General features: G+C 45.7%; 1 protein-coding gene across 1 annotated transcript; it reads left to right on the top strand.

Moving 5' to 3' along the window:
- Positions 1-1410: 1410 nt before the first annotated feature.
- Positions 1411-16651, top strand: zc4h2 (zinc finger, C4H2 domain containing). Its single transcript, XM_015961878.3, has 5 exons — positions 1411-1969; positions 2566-2737; positions 4318-4490; positions 8329-8491; positions 15996-16651. The coding sequence occupies exons 1-5, from the start codon at positions 1917-1919 to the stop codon at positions 16107-16109; spliced, it is 675 nt and encodes a 224-aa protein (XP_015817364.1). The 5' UTR covers positions 1411-1916; the 3' UTR covers positions 16110-16651.
- The last annotated feature ends 260 nt before the right edge of the window (positions 16652-16911 follow it).

Consider the following 16911-nt stretch of genomic DNA (forward strand, 5'->3'; position numbering starts at 1 on the left):
AAAAGTAGCAGTGGAAGGGTGTCGTTGCTGTTAGCCAGTCAAAGGCAAGATGTTCAAATTTCATGAATCATGAGTTAAGTCTGGAGCACACAGAAGACAGATGAGCCACGCCGCGGTTTTTGGAAGTCGATCGGTCACACAGCACTGCTGAGCGCCGCTGAATGTTTCTTGGAAAGTTGCGCGATAGTCACAACATCATCTCTGGTATGTTCTTACTGTGTTGCTTTTCCAACTGCATTGTTGGTTCTTTTTAAAAATACAGAAAATGTTTCTTTTTTACCTTGCTGCTGACACTTCCGGGCAGCAGTAGCTCAACAGGTTGAGCGGGTTGTTCAGTAATCGGAAGGTTGCAGGTTCGATCCCGGCTCCGGACAGAGAATTCTGCTGTTGGGTCCTTGGGCAAGACACTTAATCCACCGATGGCACCTGTGCTCGGCAGCCTCGCCTCTGTTAGTGTGCCCCAGGGCATCTGTGGCTACATCGTAACTCATCACCATCAGTGTGTGAATGGATGAATGATACACTGCAGTGTGAAGCGCTTTGAAGTCCTTACTCTGAAAGGCGCTATACAAGTGCGGCTCATTTATCATCCGATTGCGGCTGCTAACTTCCTGACGCTGATGGTGGACCTGTCCTGTCTCCCCACTCTGCTCAGTCCTGTGTCTCTCCTGATTGCCCCCCCCCCCCCCGCCTCTCCTCTCCCAGTGTAGATCCCAGCTCCTTGTGTATTTAAACCCTCCCAGTTCTGTGTTCCTTGTCTGTCCATTGTTTGCATGTCCCGTGTGTTCCTTATTAAAAACCCTCTAAACGTTCCTGCCTGCCTGCCTTCTTCCCCGCGTTTGGATCCTCACCTCCACTTCACTCACCTGCGCACCTGTGACATAATGGATTCCATTTGAAGCAGTGACATTCCGCTGCCACTTCTAGAGTGAAGTAGGGGTCCCAGGTGCACGGTGTGGAAACTCTGGGCCATGCGGTGGTTGCTGAAATAACGTAATTTGGCCGTGCGGATATTGCCGACGCATCAAGCATAAACCAAGCTCAAACTTGTTGCCCTGATGTCTGCAGTCCTTTGAGTGATCTCAAATCGATCACAGACCTCCAATTAGACCCCCTGCAGTTTGCCTACAGACCTAACACGTCTGCAGACGATTCTGTCTGTCCGCAGCTTTTAGAAAAATGTCTACAACTAGGAGATTCAGCACACTTGTGATCTGAACCCAAACATACATGTTTGGAAATGCGATGCTCATTAAACCAATTTAGTGTGTGTTTTTGTCCCTAAAACAAGTGTTAGAGGTGTCTACTTCAGTTTACCTGATTTTAATCTGCAGGATTGTCCGTCTCTTGCAGAACGCAATGAGCTGCTGAACAGGTCATTCAACTATCAGGTTTGTTGGGGCAGGGAAATAATAAAAACAAGGTGGGACTAGGGTGGCCTACTCTTTTCAGGTGTGTCTCTTGAGAATCTTTATATCAATATAATCTAAACTCAATGTAGACTGCATAATTTGCTGATGGGAATTTATATTTGTATTGTAATATCCTGTTTTACTTAACAGGAACACTCAGTTCAGTCTTAGCTTAAACCACATTTTCGTTTCTATCTCTTGACTTTTGCCTCTCCGTGTACCCACACGCTTGCAGTGGTAACCGTGTACAGTTAGCCTCACAGACGGTTGTAAAGGAAGGAAGGAAGCGGATACTTTATATTTAAGCTAACGAGAAGCAGGGGTGTTGTGGTTCAGCTCGTCCCTAGCGGCCAGGTTTCACTTGTTGGCGGGCGCGTGCTTCTGCGCGCGCTCTCGCGGGCTATTGTGTGTGATTTTTTTTATTAACCGGGGACCACCGTGGCCTTCCTTGCTGGGTAACGGAGCCGGTTAGCTGAACAACAACAACAAGGGGGCTGAAGAACCATGGCGGACGAACAAGAAATCATGTGCAAGTTGGAGAATATCCTGGAAATACGGTAAAGCCTGGATGTAGAGTCGAATGAATGTTTTCCAGATGTTTGGCAAGTGTAGCATTAGGTTAGCTAACGTTAGCTGTGCAGGAAAAGACCCTTTGGCTTCGCTTTTGTTACAGATCCTGCTAACATTAGCCGCTGTCTTGCGTTTAAAAGCAGAGTGCTGCTTCGCTTTTCCATTAGCTTGTCACTGACAGGTTTGGCAGGCGGCGTGATTACGGCACAACATACGCACAAGTTGTCGTTTTAAGGGCATTTTTTGGATAATGCAATGCATCAACATCCCAGATGTGTCACAATAAAAGCCAGATGTGCGCTGCTAATTGTTACAAGCTAGCTACTTAGCTTGATAGGTTGTCTTTAACTTACCTAGCTGGGATGGAGATGTGAGTTCATTCCTGTTAAACAGCTGGCATGCTACATTACAGGGAGCTTTCATTGAAAGTACAACAGTCGTTCATTTACACTGTTTCCAATTGAAGTCTGTTTTGTTTAGAAGATATTTTATTCCTCTTGGGGTGGGGGTGGGTGGGGGGTATGGGAAAAGTGTGGGACGGAATTTGACAGCTGGTATTTGTTGTGTTTGCCATGGGATGCAGGAATAAGACGATCCAGATGCAGAAGATCAAGTCTCGTCTGAAGATGGAGTTTGAGGCTCTGGAATCTGAAGAGAAACATCTGAAGGAGTATAAACAAGAAATGGATCTCCTTCTGCAGGAGAAAATGGCACATGTGGAGGAGCTGCGCCTCATCCATGCAGATATTAATGTCGTAAGTTGGTTCAGCTCTGAAGAGGCATTTGGCACAACCAGACTGGGGAGGATTCCCAGAATCTAAACTTTGGTTAAATTCAGGATGCCTTTTATCCATGAAAGGAAAACATCTGGTTCTTGGATCTCGTAATTTAGATTCTAAACCTTCCTATATGTGGTTGAAATGTTTGTCAGTCGGCTCTGAAAAGAGTCCGTGTTAACTTTTGTGGTACTAGAGGGTTTGTACTGAACTGAGATTCAGTTCAGAAAGACAAACATCCGTTTGGGAGTTTTCGCTTTCAGAACCATGGCTTTCAAGTTAGTCAAGAGAAATAAAAGTATGATGGCGGTTTGACATAAATCGTATGACACATACTAACCCCTCTGAATCGGCTCTAAAAACAAGACTCTGTGAATTTGATGAATATTGAACTCGATCACTCATTCAGTCTAGAAACTTGTTGAGTTGCATTCCTGGAATATCTGAAAGGATTTATTCAATTGAAAGCCACAGAGCCATACATCTTTCATTGTGCACTCTCACTATTTATCCAAGGCAAACGTTTAGGTAGAAAATAAATATTACAGCAACATCTTTACTTTTCCTGCATTTTAACAATTTGGAGTGGACCTGTGATCTATGACAGTGTTGTGGAGGATGCTGCGAGCTCTCCTAGCATCCTCCTTACCCTTCTCTACTAGTTGCTCTTTCATTGTTTACATTTCAAGTTAAAATGACTTCTTTCCTTTTTTTGCCACTGATTAGCAGGTCTTTCCCATAATACCATTTGATCTACGTTCGTGTCTTCCAGTCTAGAGGGCTTCCACTATGGTGACCAGACTTGCTAAATGTGGGACAGAGACTACTCGGCGTGGGACAACGTAAAATTCCATCTCAACGAGATAGTTAGAAAAAAAACCCCGTCTTTTCTGCCTTTTAGCTCTAAAATCTCTGTTTAAATATACATAAATTATTATTATTATTATCATCATCATATATTTCATGAACTATAAATAATCCATTTTAATTCAACAAGCGTTCATACTATTTTACCGTTCCTCTCCAGTTACCACAGCTTAACTCGGGCTTTTGGACCATCAGTGGCTCTGAATAACTTCAGTTAAATTTATTTTAAACCGTCGAATGATTTTATGAATATAAATAGACCCACTTTAAAAAATGCAAGTTTAACAGCTTTTCTGAGTTTTCATCAAATATTTTAAACAAAATTGCAGTAAAATTACCAGACCCTAACCCAAAACACAACAAAAAGTGTCAAATGATTTAATAACTGATCATTTGGAGCTGAAATCTAAAGGCAATGGAACAGGGATGTATAAAAAACCCACCTGGCTTTAGGGTAGATTTGGTGTTACAGTGGAAACTGAGGGACGGTGTTCTGGTTGATGATCCTGTCCGTCTGAGACAGACATCCACTAAAGCTACGTGAGACTGAAAAAGCAGTTTAACCTCCAGATATCCCAACCACTCTTAATAAATAAAGCAGGCCATGTGCCTGCAGTATTTTCTCTGTGAAGATGTTATTGTTGTGGCTGGTGAACATGTTTACACCTGTTCGTCAAACCTCGTCCTTCCAGATGGAGAGCACCATCAAACAGTCCGAAAACGACCTGAACAAGCTGCTGGAAACGACCCGGCGTCTTCACGACGAGTACAAACCGCTGAAGGAGCACGTCGACGCCCTCAGGATGACCCTGGGTCTGCACAGACTCCCCAACCTCAACGAGGAGGAGGAGAAGCTCTCCTTGGAGTCAGTACACACACACTCTAGTCTAGCATTCGTTGTGAGGACCGTCGTTGACTTCCATTCATTTTAGTGACTGGACTGTGCCTAACCCTAACCAGCCTACTACTAACCCTAACCTTAACTAGCACTTAATTCACACCAGACCTCTTAAACTAACGAGTAGAGCTCTGGAACGTACCAGAGTTAGGACATTGGTAGCAAAATGTCCTCACTTTGATGTATAGACCAGTATGCACACACACATACACACCTCTTTCTATCGTAGTGAGGACCCTCCATTGACTTCCATTCATTTTTGTGACTTCACCATGCCTAACCCATACCCCAACGCTGATCTATTCCTAACCCTGACTAACACTTAATCCACACTGCACCTCTAACTGGCCTAGTTGGTCTAGTAAGCTTCTAAAAAAGGTGAGGACCAAATAAATGTCCTCACTTTTTAGGTCAAAATGGTCTTCAGTATGTAGTATGTACAAGAACACACACACACACACACACACACACACACACCCACAGTGATCCTTTCCTGGGTTTACTGCGAACATTTGCGGTTGATGACATTTCAGAGGGCTCGCCCCCGTGTCCTGAAGCTTTGAACCGACAACCCCTGCCGAGGTATTCCTCGGACGACGACATTAAATCTCATTTTGTCACGCGATTCTAAAGTTACTAGCACAAAATAGTTTTAGTGACGAACTTAGTGCGCGTTGGCACGCCGCTACAGAACAGCATCTGATGCATGAAGGAGTACGAAGGGACATTAAAACTGGAATCCAAAAAGCTCAAATGAAACGCTGCAAAGTGCAGCGGCTGGGCTGCCGGGTCAGCGTTTTAAGGTTACTCTACATCCACCTGTTTTTGAGGTTGTCTTCTCCTCCTGGCGCTGAAAACAAACCCTTTTCGCTGATGTTCCTCCTGGTTTTCACAAAGCGAGGCACCGCTCTGCGTTGAACAGTACGCAGAACTCTGGCCTGGGAGAGACGACAACAGGCCTCAACTCATAGCATCTATTACTCATCAGATTGGGATTTATGACATCAGTGACATTTTAACAGCACAAGAGCCCTGACGAGGAAAGTGAAAATGGGCTTTTATTAAGTTCAACCAGTTTAATCAAGCATAATTACTTAATTGGGTGTGTGAAAACATGTGGCTCACTCTTTTGGCAACGCTTTTGCAGGAACAGCTTTGAAATGTTCTGACTCAATCGGAGAGGCAGAACTCATCCGTTGGCTTTTTTAATTTTAGAACTCTTAAGCTTAGGAAGAATTCAGTTGATGTGGTGTTGATGCGTCTGACGGAACGGCGGGTTGGACAATAACGCGGCGCCCTTATGCATACGGGAAGACGGCTGCAAAGCGGCTTGTTCTACATGTCCGAGAAAACGTCTCCTTGGATGTTGCGGTGGAGGAGGGGAGCAGCTGAGAGCTCTGCAGGTGGCAGGAACCTGGAACTCCTATCTGGGAGAAGCATATCCAATAACAAGCTGGGATCACATCGCTTAAATGTCAAGGGCAAACGGTAGTTCCCTGCCCTTTCATCACCCTGATGTTACACTTTTGTTATTTTTTCATGTGGAAGTTGGTGTGGGGAAAACATCTCCATGCATGCCCTTCAAAGAGCATGTGCTGGTGCTCCATGTGACCCGGAATGTGTAAGTTCCTTCAGGAAAGGAAATCCGACACCAGGCTGCGGTGAAGGAAACGGCTCTCCAGTGGGATGGGACCCTGTTGCAATGGATTCTCTTAATGAACTCGAATCATTTGCCAAAACATCATCATAAATCTACATTTTTATGAGCATTTTTGAAGCATTTATAATCCCAATAAATCCAGACGTTGGTCGGAAAAGTTAATCCGTCTAAATGACCGGAAGACTTTGGTTTTAATGCTGTTGGTGAGGACTTCATCACTGATACTCTCTCGATCAGCCTGTCGGCATGTTGAGAAATTCACACCCATTGAAACTTCCTCCTCTATTTGTCCAGACTCCGGCTTTAGAAACTGACAAAAAAATAATGGTAACCCATTTCAGGCTTCAGAAAATCCGCGTTATCCACAAAATTGGAGGTACATCAGGGTGGTCTGACAAGTAGGCTTCCAGCAGCACAAACTGCAGGCTGACATCCATCAACAGTGGATGATTGTACAATTTGCTGGAGCGAATCATAGTTAATGGTGCTGGAATATAGGAAGTAAAGCTTAGCCAAGTTTTCAGGTATTCCCAGTCCGAGTGTCGGGATCACTGTTAATTCCATTATCTTGGTCATTTGTAGAGAAGTGTGTGTTTACGGGTTCAGTCACCTTTCATCGGAGACGTTTGTCTACCATCATCATGCAGAGGGTGTATTTGGACTGTAGCTGGTGATGTCATAATTCTCCTCAAAATGGACATGTGGATAGTTTAGAAGTTGTTGGTAGTAAATCTAAAGGGAAAAAACTCACTTATGTATGAAAAACAAAATAAAACGTTCAGGGAGCTGATTTAATGAAGGCTTTAAAAAGGGTTTCATCTGAAAGGAGGTCCCAGTCTCGTGGTTTTGCTCACCTCCAACCTGGAAAAGTGTGCTTTTATTCTGGAAAGCGAGATGATCGGTTTTATTCGTGTAAATTTAAATCTGAAATGTAGACTTTTTCCAGGCCAACTGTTGGCTCCCCCCCCCACCAGAGAACATTCTGGTTGTTTGTGTAAACACACCACAGTAACTTGTGTACTGGACACTCCTCGGACGTTTAGCCCGTTTCCCAGTTTGCAGGTGGAGCAGCTCTGTTTCTTTACTGAGACGTATCTCTGTTAGGATGGAACATGCCTTTTAAATGAGCGTTTATTTCCCTTCTAGAGTAAAAAACCCTTTAGTTGCAATTAGAAGCCTGGCTCAGAGCGTCCCTGTGAGCTCACAGCATTGTTGGCTGGCTGACTCCCGCGTTTGGCCGTACACGATTGTGTAGAGGCTCGGGTGATGAGTTCATCGTTGGCCAGGTGCTTCTCGTCCGCCCTTCCCTTCCCGTTTCGTCCTGGTGGCGAGCTCCTCGCTATTCCACGGGTATGTAACATACTTAGAAAACTGCCGCGGCGTCGTTCCCTCGGTAGGCCCCCTCCCAGTAGTGCCGAGGGGTTTGTGAGGGGACATGTTAAAACCATCATTTGCACATGTCTTGAGTTATTGTGCCTGATAATAAACTCCTGCTATGCATGACGGAGTGTGATGGAGCAGATCTGAAGAAAATGAAATCACACATCGAAGGCCTGTTGCGTCTGTTTCAGGATGTTAGAGTGACATATCGGTAGAAAAATGAACACTCCACACCTCTGGGTAGGGGGTGGAGCTAAAACCCAGAATGGTGCAGAGAAAACTCTGACTGCGTACAGTGAGGGGCTGCTCGCTCGTTAGGAATGCAGACGGGTTTTGGCGGGCCGGTTGATCGTGCTCACGGGAAATGTCAGTAAATTTGTTCTGTGAACGCTCAAAGCGGGACTCTACCCAGACCTATTCTGAGAGGAACCAGAGAGGGTCATGAAACGGGATATCACTCTTTTTATCTTTGAAAAAGGGCCAGTCATGCATAAAGTCCAAGGCCACATTTCTTTCCCAGCTCTCACACGCACGCACGCACACACACACACACACATGCGCACACACACACACACACACACACACCAATCTTGTAATGACTTGGAGCTTTAGCTCAGATTAGGAAAAAACCCCAAAACAAAGCGAACTCCGCTGCTGCTCTTGATTTAACGATCTGTTCTAAATGATGATAAATCGGCTCTAATGAGGTTTGTGAGCTCCATTAAACGACTGACAGCTTTATTCTCTTCCTTTGGTTTTGAACAGTTACTTCGAGAAGCAGAAGGCAGAGTGGCAGAAGGAGCCGCATGAGCCTGCCATCCCAGAATCCCTTGCTGCTGCTGCAGCAGCTGCACAGCAGCTTCAGGTGTCCAGGAAGCAGGACGCCCGGCAGACGGCCACCTTCAGACAGCAGCCTCCACCTATGAAGGTAACGGAGTCAGTCTAATCTAGGGCTGCACGATGTTAGGAAAACCTGCGATATTCGATAACAGTGCTTAATATTGCGATATCGATATTACTCACGATAAATGAACAAATACTAAAGTATGCAGTGTTGATGTCGTCTGGCGTGTGACGTCTGCTCTGGGTTCAAAGCAAACAAAAACAAATGCATGAATTCCATTACAACATAACATTTTTATTGCAAAAATATGCAGCTGCACCTGCTACTGTATTAGCAGCTGCACCCGCTATTGTATTAGCAGCTGCACCTGCTACTGTATTAGCAGCTGCACCCGCTACTGTATTAGCAGCTGCACCTGCTACTGTATTAGCAGCTGCACCCGCTACTGTATTAGCAGCTGCACCCGCTACTGTATTAGCAGCTGCACCCGCTACTGTATTAGCAGCCGCACCCGCTACTGTATTAGCAGCTGCACCTGCTACTGTATTAGCAGCTGCATCCGCTACTGTATTAGCAGCTGCACCCGCTATTGTATTAGCAGCTGCACCCGCTACTGTATTAGCAGCTGCACCCGCTACTGTATTAGCAGCTGCACCCGCTACTGTATTAGCAGCTGCACCTGCTACTGTATTAGCAGCCGCACCCGCTACTCTATTAGCAGCCGCACCCGCTACTGTATTAGCAGCCGCACCCGCTACCCTATTAGCAGCCGCACCCGCTACTGTATTAGCAGCCGCACCCGCTACTCTATTAGCAGCTGCACCCGCTACTATATTAGCAGCTGCACCCGCTACTGTATTAGCAGCCGCACCCGCTACTGTATTAGCAGCCGCACCCGCTACTGTATTAGCAGCCGCACCCGCTACCCTATTAGCAGCCGCACCCGCTACTGTATTAGCAGCCGCACCGCTACTGTATTAGCAGCCGCACCCGCTACTGTATTAGCAGCTGCACCCGCTACTGTATTAGCAGCCGCACCCGCTACTGTATTAGCAGCCGCACCCGCTACTGTATTAGCAGCTGCACCCGCTACTGTATTAGCAGCTGCACCCGCTACTGTATTAGCAGCCGCACCCGCTACTGTATTAGCAGCCGCACCCGCTACTGTATTAGCAGCCGCACCCGCTACTCTATTAGCAGCCGCACCCGCTACTGTATTAGCAGCCGCACCCGCTACTCTATTAGCAGCCGCACCCGCTACTGTATTAGCAGCCGCACCCGCTACTGTATTAGCAGCCGCACCCGCTACTGTATTAGAAGCCGCACCCGCTACTGTATTAGCAGCTGCACCCGCTACTGTATTAGCAGCCGCACCCGCTACTCTATTAGCAGCTGCACCTGCTACTGTATTAGAAGCCGCACCCGCTACTGTATTAGAAGCCGCACCCGCTACTGTATTAGCAGCCGCACCCGCTACTCTATTAGCAGCTGCACCCGCTACTGTATTAGCAGCCGCACCCGCTACTGTATTAGCAGCCGCACCCGCTACTGTATTAGCAGCCGCACCCGCTACTGTATTAGCAGCCGCACCCGCTACTGTATTAGCAGCCGCACCCGCTACTGTATTAGCAGCCGCACCCGCTACTGTATTAGCAGCCGCACCCGCTACTGTATTAGCAGCCGCACCCGCTACTGTATTAGCAGCTGCACCCGCTACTGTATTAGCAGCCGCACCCGCTACTGTATTAGCAGCCGCACCCGCTACTGTATTAGCAGCCGCACCCGCTACTCTATTAGCAGCCGCACCCGCTACTGTATTAGCAGCCGCACCCGCTACTGTATTAGCAGCCGCACCCGCTACTGTATTAGAAGCCGCACCCGCTACTGTATTAGAAGCCGCACCCGCTACTGTATTAGCAGCCGCACCCGCTACTCTATTAGCAGCTGCACCCGCTACTGTATTAGCAGCCGCACCCGCTACTGTATTAGCAGCCGCACCCGCTACTGTATTAGCAGCCGCACCCGCTACTGTATTAGCAGCCGCACCCGCTACTGTATTAGCAGCTGCACCCGCTACTGTATTAGCAGCTGCACCCGCTACTGTATTAGCAGCCGCACCCGCTACTGTATTAGCAGCCGCACCCGCTACTGTATTAGCAGCCGCACCCGCTACTCTATTAGCAGCCGCACCCGCTACTGTATTAGCAGCTGCACCCGCTACTGTATTAGCAGCTGCACCCGCTACTGTATTAGCAGCTGCACCCGCTACTGTATTAACAGCTGCACCTGCTACTGTATTAGCAGCTGCACCTGCTACTGTATTAGCAGCTGCACCTGCTACTGTATTAGCAGCTGCACCTGCTACTGTATTAGCAGCTGCACCCGCTACTGTATTAGCAGCTGCACCTGCTACTGTATTAGCAGCTGCACCTGCTACTGTATTAGCAGCTGCACCTGCTACTGTATTAGCAGCTGCACCTGCTACTGTATTAGCAGCAAAACAACAAACTGCATGCATGCAGTTTCTCAGTGACTTTAAAACATCACCTCCACCATAAAACTTTTTCTGATGCTCCAAATACAGAAAAACATCCCTTACCAGGGTTTTTGAATAAATAGTTTAAATGTTAAATAATAGTTAACATCACTTACATGCAACAGCAAATTCTCTCATTGCTACTGAACATTTTCTCCACTTATGTGGTTATGATATAAGGCTGTTGCTGTAATTGGGAAGTGAACTGTGCCGGGCCAAACTAGGAGAACATTAAGATTTGCTGAGGGAAAGAGAAAAACAATTGTCTACCTTTCAGAAGAGGAACTGGCAAAAAACTACATGGAAAATATGTGAAAACGTTTGTTTTTAACCCCAAATTGAACAAGTTTAGCTAGATCTTAAAAAGCAGCTCAGATGATGAAACTGCAACTATGATTCTGATAACAAGCTAACAAATCACCGGCACGTGTCTGAGTCAGTCCGGTAAAAATGATTAACGACACCGAGCGGACTCACGTTCACGTTTGAAAGCAGCGCTGAATCCAGAAACATCAGCACAAAGTGCGCTCGTTGCTCTGAGCCAGAGTGACGAACAAGGGAACGGCGCCGCTAACTCCGTTCGGGTGTTGCTTTCCATCCTAAGGGTCTACGTAGGGGGCGGGCGTATTACGTAAATGGACCCATCTGATTGGCCGCATATCAGAAGGGCTACATTTGAGTGGTCAAATAATACTTCCGTGTAAAAAACAGAGCTGGTTTACAGAAAGTTGATGTATGACACGGATGGAAATGTTTGAACCAAACATTTATCGCCGTTTTTGCCGTGTTTTGCGATGGGCCTATCACACGTCCTGTTATTCCGATGACGATAATTTTTCGATATATTGTGCAGCCCTAGTCTAATTAAAGATGGCCGCCACAGCTGATCAAACACAAACATGTCACTTTTAAAGTTAAGGTAGCTACGAGTCATCACCTTTACATACGGGTGTGTCCAAAGTGTGGTCCTAGGGCCATTTTTGGCCCTTGGCTGTAATCTCGTCTCACCACCACAGATTGTTTCTTAGTTAAAGATAAATAGATAAGTTAATTTGTCTTTTACTAATCATGTTAAATTAAAGGAAATTTCAAGGCGAACAGAACCATAAACACTCACTTTCACTATAAAGCAGTTATGATTAGACATGCTGAGAATTGTATTTATTTTATTCTATTTGAAAGCAAGAAACTAAAAAAGCACCCAGCAGATCCAGGGAGTCTGATGCTTTTATTTTGTAAAGATGAGATCCTTTTATGTCTCGTCGCTACAAACGTTTACAGATCCTTTTCTACAGAGAAGAACCCTAAATGTCGCACGTGTAGTAAATTCTTCAACAAGTAATCATATGAAATCACCTCTTCAGGGGCTTTTTAGGGGCTCACTTGTTCTTTCAACTTGGTGGTTTTGTCCCTCGTCTCTAGTAATAAAATTTGGACACATCAGGAATATGGAGACATAAGTCCATGCTGCCCAGCCCTAGTATTAATAAATAATAAGTTTATGGTTCCATCACACCATGGGACCAACCTTACGTCTTATGTTCTCTAAATAAATGGTCAGAGGGACGTCCTGGTGGGTTGAACTGGTAAACATGGAGCTAAATAAATCCTAACTGGTGCTGGCTCAGAGATGAGGATCCTGTCAGAATCTCAGGAACAGTTGAAACCATCTTTCATCAGTCATGCCACTCCTGATGACGTGCATTTGGCCGACTACACTTGCGGAATTAGCAAAAGACGTTTAGTAAACTTACTAAATTATCTCTTAATTCTAGATTAAAGCTGACTTTTGATTCAATTAATTGGTTTTCATCCATTTAATCCCAGGAATGCTTTTAGTTGATGGAATATCTTCATTTCTTATTTCTAAGTACCTTCAGTCACCACTTGGTGAGACCCAGAGGTTTTAAGCGGTGTGACTTGTCACAGACCTGGTTCCTCTCGAAGCATCTTTAACAATGAACCAGCATGCGCAGGAGAACCTTCCCCTAAATGGAATGCAGCCTTCACAGAGACACTTGTGCCTGCTACGGCATGTCGGGATGCATTCTCCGAAAAATGCTTTCACACATTTTGTGTTTGCAGAAACAATAGATGACAGACACGCATGTTTGGTTAGCGCATGTGACCGGTGCTATTTATCTGTGCATTTGTGCACGCCTGCAAACGACAATAGAAGTGCATTCTGAAGGTGCAGTTGCATGAAAACGTTAAGTCGGTACAGGCGAGTTTGGTTTCGTTTGGTGTGTGTAGGGTGACTCCTCAAGGCCGCGTAACCAGCTTTTTATTTTGCTAAGTGCACGTTAGAGGTTGAGCTGCAGGAACGTCTTCCTCCAAGTGGACTTAATTAAGACACATTTAAGGTGGAATAGCACATTTTTATTCCTCAAGTTTTGAGGTTGTGGTAAAATGAAAATGCGGTGCTCTTCAGTTCCACGACTCATTCATTCCTGTTTTTCCGGCTCCTGGATTTGTGGAGTTGAGTGAGCCGAGGATCACTGTCAGCCAGCTCTGTTTTGTTTACGGTTTCAGCAGATTCCTGTTGTTTTCTTCTCCGATGATGGATCATCGTAGGTGGATCCAATAAAACCATTTACTGTTAAACTGAGAAACGAGACTTCATTTTCAGATCAGAGCGAATCAAGAACTTTATCTCCTAAGTTGATAAGTAACGTCTGATCTGAGTTCCCTGACAAAACCAAAGCTGTGGGCTGGGCTAGAAGTCCACTCAGATGCAGTGGAGGAGGAAGGAATTCAGACTAGAGCTGGACATAATTGAGTTGAGGCGAGTTTAGGTCAGCCACCCAACAGCTGGATTTACAGTGGGGCAAAAAAGTATTTGGTCAGCCACCGATTGTGCAAGTTCTCCCACTTAAAATGATGACAGAGGTCAGTAATTTTCATCATAGGAACACTTCAACTGTGAGAGACAGAATGTGAAAAAAAATCCATGAATTCACATGGCAGGGTTTTTAAAGAATTTATTTGTAAATCAGGGTGGAAAATAAGTATTTGTTCACTTCAAACAAGGAAAATCTCTGGCTCTCACAGACCTGTAGCGTCTTCTTTAAGAAGCTTTTCTGTCCTCCACTCGTTACCTGTATTAATGGCACCTGTTTGAACTCATTATCTGTATAAAAGACACCCGTCCACAGCCTCAAACAGTCAGACTCCTAACTCCACTATGGCCAAGACCAAAGAGCTTTCGAAGGACACCAGGAAAAGAATTGTAGACCTGCACCAGACTGGGAAGAGTGAATCTACAATAGGCAAGCAGCTTGGTGTGAAAAAATCAACTGTGGGAGCAATTATCAGAAAATGGAAGACATACAAGACCACTGATAATCTCCCTCGATCTGGGGCTCCACGCAAGATCTCATCCCGTGGGGTCAAAATGATCATGAGAACGGTGAGCAAGAATCCCAGAACCACACGGGGGGACCTGGTGAATGACCTGCAGAGAGCTGGGACCACAGTAACAAAGGTCACCATCAGTAACACACTACAACGGCAGGGAATCAAATCCTGCAGTGCCAGACGTGTTCCGCTGCTGAAGCCAGTGCACGTCCAGGCCCGTCTGAAGTTTGCCAGAGAGCACATGGATGATACAGCAGAGGATTGGGAGAATGTCATGTGGTCAGATGAAACCAAAGTAGAACTTTTTGGTATAAACTCAACTCGTCGTGTTTGGAGGAAGAAGAATACTGAGTTGCATCCCAAGAACACCATACCTACTGTGAAGCATGGGGGTGGGAACATAATGCTTTTGGGCTGATTTTCTGCTACGGGGACAGGACGACTGATCCGTGTTAAGGACAGAATGAATGGGGCCATGGATCGTGAGATTCTGAGCCAAAACCTCCTTCCATCAGTGAGAGCTTTGAAGATGAAACGTGGCTGGGTCTTCCAACACGACAATGATCCCAAACACACCGCCCGGGCAACAAAGGAGTGGCTCCGTAAGAAGCATTTGAAAGTCCTGGAGTGGCCTAGCCAGTCTCCAGACCTCAACCCCATAGAAAATCTGTGGAGGGAGTTGAAAGTCCGTGTTGCTCGGCGACAGCCCCAAAACATCACTGCTCTCGAGAAGATCTGCATGGAGGGACTGGCCAAAATACCAGCTACTGTGTGTGCAAACCTGGTAAAGACCTATAGTAATCGTTTGACCTCTGTTATTGCCAACAAAGGTTATGCTACAAAGTATTGAGTTGAATTTTTGTTATTGACCAAATACTTATTTTCCACCCTGATTTACAAATAAATTCTTTAAAAATCCTGCCGTGTGAATTCATGGATTTTTTTTCACATTCTGTCTCTCACAGTTGAAGTGTACCTATGATGTAAATTACTGACCTCTGTCGTCATTTTAAATGGGAGAACTTGCACAATCGGTGGCTGACTAAATACTTTTTTGCCCCACTGTAGTTGGGGTGTGTTGGACTTTCTTTGCTCTCGGGTTTGTTGCTGAAGTAGTTGTGACACTTTGTTTAAGCTCAGTGTTGGCAGCTGGTGAAACTTTGTTTTCTATTCCTGACTCGTAGCAGCGAACGCTGCAGAAACGAAGCAGACCCCCTCCCTTACAACAGTACAGTTATAACTGAAATGACTACTCCGATCACATCACTGATAACCGTTTCATTAACAGAATACGAACGCACATGCTGACTGTTTATCCTGACACGCTAACCTCAGACTTCGCCAAACGACTCCCTGGGTCTGTGCCATACCCCGCTCACAGAACCAGAACCATTTTGTGAGGATAAACTTTACAGATGCCCCATAAACTTAAACGTCCCACAGACCGGCGTCAAGTTAAATACACGACAGACACACATAAACGGATCTTTTTATGAAACGGACAGCTGTAAGGACACACATTTAAAAACCAAACAACAAAAATAGTGCTTACTGACACAGCTGCTACACCAGCCAGATATAAAAGGAGCGCACACACATGCACACCCAGGGGCATCCAAAATGCCCCACACAAACAGTGAAGTTCAACTTGTGTGAGTGGATTCCTTCCAATGTGGCGTGATGTTTCCTCTCCAGGCCTGCCTGTCCTGCCACCAGCAGATCCATCGTAACGCTCCCATCTGTCCGCTATGCAAGGCCAAGAGCCGCTCCCGCAACCCAAAGAAGCCCAAAAGGAAGCCAGATGAGTAGAACTCCACACCTTCAGCTTCTGCCGCTTTTAAAGGCAACTACCCCCAACACACTGGTCTGGGGTCAGCCGTGCAAACTCATGACTGAGATAAAAGCTCTGTGTGTGGGGATGTTTTCCACTCTCCACTTCTGTGAACCTATTTTAGGGATTGTTTAGGAACAACTGATTATGAATATAGTGATGTCATTTTGTTGTCTGTGTTTATATGCAACCATATAGTAGTTTACTCAGTGTCAATGCAATAATGCAGAAGTGAACTTGTCTAAATACTATTGCCCCCCCCCCCTGTTGTTTGTTTCCCAAGATATCTGCGTGTACTCCCGCCTTCTGCAGTGCATGCCTGCTGCCATGGCTGTTGTGTATTTTTGTGCCAGTATAAAGTCAAATTGTTTTAATTGCCAAGTTAACTACAAAGTTGTTTTATGTTTACAGTGTGACCGCCCCGACTGGGAAGAGGGCCAGGAGCATTTGCTTTGGAACGTGTTGTTGTGTCTTTAACTTTAATACGGCAAAAAGAAAATAAATCAATGTTTTGTACTAACCTTGCTAGCTTGTCTTTTTATGTACTCGGAGCAAATTCTAGACACGGACGTCACAGTAATTCAGTGTTGTTCACGTAAACGCAATGTGCCTGAGCAGCGAGCACGGCTAGGGCTGTGTTTGGAAATAAAGAGGTACGGATATGTTTGACTCAGCCACACCATCGTAGCTTTCACTCTGTTAACACGGTGGTACACTGTCACGTCTGCAGCTATCTGTCTGCAAAAAGAACAGCCAGGATTTGTTAAATGAGCTCCAGTA

Source organism: Nothobranchius furzeri, chromosome 1 (assembly GCF_043380555.1).
Source record: "Nothobranchius furzeri strain GRZ-AD chromosome 1, NfurGRZ-RIMD1, whole genome shotgun sequence".
Lineage (NCBI taxonomy): Eukaryota > Metazoa > Chordata > Actinopteri > Cyprinodontiformes > Nothobranchiidae > Nothobranchius > Nothobranchius furzeri.